Below are 6,659 nucleotides of genomic sequence, written 5' to 3' on the forward strand. Positions count from 1 at the left end.
ATGCGGAGTAAGTTCTTAAAGGAACACTTTGCCTTGGGATCGGAAGAGTTGGTCTTTGAAATACGTTTGAAACCGTTTGTTATGAAATGCAAATGGTTATAGATGAATAATTTAAAAGTAGGGTGTAATGATCCACACATACATGCCTCGAAGTTGCACGGTTTTCCTTTTACGTCGCGACTCGCGAAGAAACACTGTCGGTCATTTTGTGGAGTCAAAGTGTTTCCTCCATAAAATGACCGACCGTGCAGAGGTATTTTTGTGGATCATTATTCTACTTTTAAAATATTTTCTAACATATGCATTTCATAACCAAATGGTTTCAAACGCTTTTCAAAGACCAACTCGCCGGATCCATGGCAAAGTGTTCCTTTAATAGTGGTCTCAAGGTTTAGACTAGTTTTCTCTAGTCAACTTGACCCTCACTTCACCTAAGGCTTTGCCTGTGACGTCACTTCTGCACCATTTTAGCATGGATATATATTTAGCTGAATAAGGGTTTCACCATTGAGATTGAAGTTCGAAGAGGAAATGCATATAGAATACAATGTACAGTGCTACAACACGAACCCATGCAGTCATGTATCTAACCTTGACGTGCCATTGACCTATTACCTTCAATTGCCACTAGACTCCACTGTCACAAAACCGTGACAAATATTATATTATCATTCAGTTGTGCACAATGCATGCTATTCAAAAGATCGTAGGTTAACAGTGTTTATGTCGTTTATGACAACGTACACGATAAACACGGTTCGGGATTCGGCATAACAGTTTTATTGTAATATTCATGGCCCATGTATGTCACATGCGCTTGGGACGTGGTGGTTATTTTTTTTACATAAACAGTTTGCATGTAAAAATGTTGTGCTTAAATACATACATGTCATTACGTATAAGCACCTGGTAGTTGACTGGAGGTTATTCTCATGGTAACTGGTATAATAGACCTATATCATTGTGCAGCCATCTTTATTTTCTCCCATTGATATCAATGTTACAAAACCGAGGCTGGAAAAACAAACTAGTCTGGTTCCTGTTTGCAAAATGATTATTAGCATTCATTATTGTTATTCGAGACGAAGAACATGACCAAGATGGAGGCAGCATGATATAGGTTTATTGGATTGGATGTAACTATTAAACCATTATGTCTCCGCTTATTTCTTTTAATGGTTTAAAAGACTCACAGTAAGGAAACTAAAATGATGTTTCAAATGTACAATATCGTCAGATAAAACAATAAAAAACAGTAACTATTAAATTACACATAGCCTACGAAACAAAGCCGCGAAGAGAAAGGGGGCAAATAGAGTTTGAGGACAAACTTATCTGAGACCACCAACTTTTAGTGTGATTGGAAAGAACATTTTCTACATTGATGTAAAACACATGCAAAAGACTATGATAAAATAATTATTGTGTTTTTGGAAAGTTGTCGACTGGAATCTACAGATATATCTGTAAAATGCCCCGTGACTTGGCTATTTAGAAGCCCCATAATTATAGAACGATGTTTGTTTTGGCATTTCGTAATAATCCGTTCCTTCAATGGCCTAAAGGTACTGGACTCCTTTGATCGTCCGAGACCAGTATTCCAACTTGGTAAAAAAAAAAAAACCGAATCTGTGAACATTTGGACTCAATTGGTCATCAAAGGTGCAACAGAATAATGAAATAAAAAACACATTGTTGCACAAAATATAATGTGTGTGCTTTCACGCAATAATATTTCTAACAATATGTTTTACTATACGGCTCTCCATTGCTCGTCCACCAAGCAAGTTTTTATGCTAACAATTGTTTTGAGTAGCAATAGAGCCTTTAACGGGAAACAAGGGGAGCTGAGTTAAAGAAGCAAACTTAAAACATTATTTTGGTGTCTGGAACATGTTCAATTAATTTAAATCCCTAAAATTAAGGTACAACACAAAATCGGTTCAAAAGGTGGTAGTGTTTTCCAGACGTTATCGTAAATGTGGAGAAGATATCATGTAATCCGTAATTGAAAAAAGAAAGAAATCTGAGGAGGGTTTCTCCGTATACCATTTCTCAAATCTAAACGTTTTTTTTATTTTTATTTCCCCTCTCTCTAAAAGAACATTCCTTTGATTGAAGGGAACTGTTTACGTTATACATTCATTATCTATGCAGTGCTTCTTGCAAAATAAGTGGTCAAACTTATGGCCAATAATTTTGTTAGTAATTACCGAAGGCATGCCCTCCCTTTAACTAAAAGTCAATAATTGACTTAGTTTTCGGTTACAGTTCAACCATAGCTCCAGTGTTCAGCCATGTTGAGTACACTCTAAAAACGACTGTCAACGTTTGGTTATGCAAAATTCCTCCTCCCATTATTTGGTCAGTACTTAATTTGCATAAGTTACATAATATTGGGATCGGTACACTGGTGTTTGAGTGCAACTGCGAGGGGTAACCATGTTTGCCTATTGTGTTTTCTATGTTCGATGATTAACTCAACTGTTATCATAGTATTAATTGATAAACCAGCTTACCGGATTGGCTTTAGAAAAAAGCTCGGGACACTGACGCTTTCAAATACACACCAGGGCCCGACATTATTAAGCAGAAAATAAAAATGCTTAGCAAAATGTCTGCTAATGAACAGGGTACCAGTCACAAATTGTGCATGTGATATGTTGGCTTGTAATCTAACCCTGGTAAGCATACTCGTGTTGAGCTTATAGCTACTTATTGTGCTTAAGCATCTCTATGAACTTGGGCCGAGGATGTATGGAATTACCTCCACACATATTTTGGATTGCCCCCAGATTCTACTCCCATATTGTTTACCATAATGATATACCATTGACATAGCTAACCAAAGGGTGGACCTTTTGGTGACACTATCATCAAATTTTGACTATCATCAAATTTGGTCACACTATTATCAAATTGTGTTCCATGACACCCATCCAAGCCAATAAAGGCACAATATCAATGCGTGTGGTATTCAAAATCGCACAGAAATATCCTCCCGGCCGCGTGGTAAGGGGTTTACAAAAAACTCTCCGGAATGATTCAAAATGTTACATTATGCCGGCCTATGTGCTTCGTTTTTGAGAGGGCAAGTGGGCAACAAGTCTGTTTATCCTTGGTGAATGGCACCCAATGGGGACATTGTAAATTTCTACTGCGTGTAGCGGTTTTCAACCTTTATCCTTCTCATATTATTTTACTTCCTCGATGCTTCTAAAGCTAAAAATTGCCGAGGTGACATCCCAATTTGAGATTTTAAAAGTGCATAATGATTGATTGTTGCTCTAGTACAACAAAGTGCGCCTTTGATCATTCTTGGCAACACAACATCGTAGAATACCTCTGAGATTATCTGTAAATTGGACTGGCCGGTCATGCACGGGTTAGTGGCGTGTCAAATGACAAACCAGACACCCGCAATAGAGACATCCAATTGTAACTCGCACGTATCATAATACAAAAGTTATGAATAATGGTTTTTAATGGCTGTCTTTTTTACCCTGTCTTCGCTTCGTCTTGTTGATTTTTTTTTTAAAGGGTTTCGATACCCTTTTTAGATTAAGTTTGTGGCCATGGTATGAATCGCTACGAATGGAGTTTGTGTACGCAATTATTAACTTTCATTAGTCGTCAAGTTTAAAGGCAGTGGACACTATTGGACACGAATTTGATTTCGAGACCTCAGATTTAGAAATTGAGGTCTCGAAATCAACCATCTAAACGCACACACCTTCGTGTGACAAGAATGTTTTTTCTCTTTCATTCATATCTCGCAAGTTCTATGACCGATTGAGCTAAAATTTTCACAGGTTTGTTATTTTATGCATGTTGAGATACACCAACTGTGAATGCTAGTCTTTGACAATTACAAATAGTGTCCGCTGCCTTTAAGAAGAAAAACACTGATGAAAATGACAGAGCAATGTTAGTCCGTCGTACATGATAAAATAATTATGTTCGTGAAACTGTTTTAAAAATTTCTCAGACACTACAGCATATCAGCAAGCTATACTTTAATGGGGAAGGTACACGTTTGATAATTGTTAGAGACCAGTCTTCTCACTTGGTGTATCCCAAATAAGTACAAAATGACAAACCTGTGAAAATTTGAGCTCATTGGTCATCGAAGTTGCGAGAAAATAATGAAAGAAAAAAAACCTTGTAGGACGAATTAGAGTGCTTTCGTATATTATAAATAAAATACTTCGCATGGCTGGAAGTCTTTTTTTATTTTTAGTGAGAAATTACCTCTTTCTCAAAAACTACGTTACCTCAGAGGGAGCCGTTTCTCACATTGTTTTATACCATTAACAGCTCTACAATGCTCGTTACCAAGTCTTTACCAGTATTTAAGTTTATATTTGTTTGAGTAATTACCAAACTAGCACTTCCCTTAATAAAGAGTAGTTTCCCTCCATCATCATCTTTAAACCGTGAAAGTTTGATGTAGACCTGTGGACCTTTTTAGGTTTTTTTTTTTTTTCTTTTTTTTTTTTTACAAAAAGTACTTGGATGTGCTCCCCTCACGGCTGTTGATCAGGTTTCAACCACAAATTACACTGACAACTTTTTGGTCTGAAATAACCCTATGGGTTCCGGCCCTCGTTTGTGTCTCACTATGGATTCCTGTTCAGTTTGACCCGGAATTCAGGTCAACTTTGACACGTTTGTTAAAGTGTAATGTTATAATAAAAAACAACGCTTATAAAGCGCCTTACATCCACGACTGGACCCCGAGGCGCTGCACACATTAAAAATAGCTGCAAACAAGAGCAAAAATGATCAAAGAGCATAAAAGATTTCTAAAAATATAAACCACAAAATGGACCAGCCAATAGTTAAAACCACAAAACCGCGAAATTATATCTAATTAAACATAACACGCTTGTTGAATTGTGCTGGTCCTTCTCAATTAAAAAGAGACCTACCCTTAACTCACGCGTGTCATTATTTTGTTTGCTAAAGGCTGCATCTAATTATTGTCTAAGCACGATATAAAGGTGAATTATTCTTGGGTTCGTGTGAACACTTTATCATCAGATATTTATGCACTGGTTTAAAACACAATAGTTATAGTAAGTATTGCTGTGCTCTCTGATCAACTATACAGACATCGTGTCAAGCTATTCGAATAATTTCAGCAATGAATTTCTATAATTGGTGGTTGAGTTAATCTCCGTATTTTAGATTACGGCGGGTGATTACATTTTAGTTTCGGTTTGGTCTTGGTTTGTTTTCACTCAAGATCTATTGTACAGAACAGGACACTATTATTAATTTTCAAAGACAAGTCTTCTCACTTGCTGTATCTCAACATGTATATGCATAAAACACCACGCCTGTGAAAATTTGGTCGTCAAAGTTGCGAGATAATAATTGGAAAAATGGGAAGTTTTGTGCTTCAGGAAAAATACCTCTTTCTTAAAAACTACGTTACTTCAATGGGAGCCGTGTCTCACAATGTTGTATAATATGAACAGCTCCCCATTGCTTTTTACCAAGTAAGTTTGTATGCTATCAATTATTTTGAGTAATTACCAATAGTATGTAGAGCCTTTTTAAAGAACTATCTGAAATTATAACGGTTGTTTGAAAAAAAAAATGCGAGGGTGGGGATGGGGGGGGGGGGTATACTGGGGACAAACCCTCTGTTATCCCCGTTATAAATGCTGAGTAGACTAGTATATGTCTTACCTGTCAATGTACTATTGAAGTTGAAGTGCTTTTCAATACTCGTGACCGCACTACTTATATACCCAATCGTGAGTCCCGCCTCGGTAAGGGAAAGAATACTACAGAAGAGTACGAAGAACCTCCCCGTAGCCAGTCTACGTAGGCAGCTAGGGGTCCAACAGCAATAACCACAGTCGGTGTTCAAAAGGGTCTCCGGTAGTGAAGATGTACCCTGTATGCTCGTGACATCTGTGTTTGTGGGGGATACCTGGACATGTCGTGGGGAGCCCTTGTACAAAGCATCCACCCCGACGTCTATTACCGTGGCGTGGCGGGGTAGGCTTTCCTCGCCATTTGCCTCGTAGGCCGGGTTAGTGTGGCCGTTCTTCACCGGCTCTTCGCCATGATCACTGGCGGTGGCAGCCATGATCCCTGCCCCCTCTCTCGCTCTACAACCCGGCACAGATTTGAACGGCACCCAAGCGTTGACTCAGCAATTATGATGGGAGATACTGTCCCCCAAAACAAGCCGTCTCACCGTTGTTTAACCCCTGCCTACAGCAGACAACCAAATTGTGTTTACTCGATGCTGATGTAAGCACAACAGCAACATCAGGCTATTGTTCTCATTATAGGGTAAAGACAGACCTATAATAAATCCCAGTCAAAAACCGTTCAAGTCAAACACACGTGTAGAGCAATAGAGAACCCAAAAGTGACACCGCTTGTCTCTATGCTGTGAACAATATCGAGGTTTTTTTTTTAGCGTACCAGTCACGGGTCGAGAAACACGTTATACACAAACATCGCGTGTTTTGTGAGCACAGTTATATCAGTAATGGAAAAACTCGGTTGATAACATGTTGGTTAATAATTAATCTTGCTCAATCGTTTCATTTACGCGCGATTACTGATACAGAGATGTGTGTACTGCGAATTAAGGTTCCCTGGCACATGTTACGTGAACATTCGCTCCAGAGCAG

General features: G+C 38.4%; 1 protein-coding gene across 1 annotated transcript in view; it reads right to left on the reverse strand.

The window, feature by feature from the left end:
• LOC117300593 (solute carrier organic anion transporter family member 5A1-like) overlaps positions 1 to 6,360 on the reverse strand; it is a 28,339-nt gene extending 21,979 nt beyond the window's left edge. Inside the window, exon 1 of the mRNA XM_033784254.1 lies at positions 5,698 to 6,360. Coding sequence (XP_033640145.1) covers positions 5,698 to 6,103 — 406 coding nt within the window. The 5' untranslated portion in view covers positions 6,104 to 6,360. The remainder of the gene's footprint in view (positions 1 to 5,697) is intronic.
• Between the last annotated feature and the right edge of the window lie 299 nt (positions 6,361 to 6,659).

This window comes from Asterias rubens, chromosome 16 (genome assembly GCF_902459465.1).
Source record: "Asterias rubens chromosome 16, eAstRub1.3, whole genome shotgun sequence".
NCBI classification, from domain to species: domain Eukaryota; kingdom Metazoa; phylum Echinodermata; class Asteroidea; order Forcipulatida; family Asteriidae; genus Asterias; species Asterias rubens.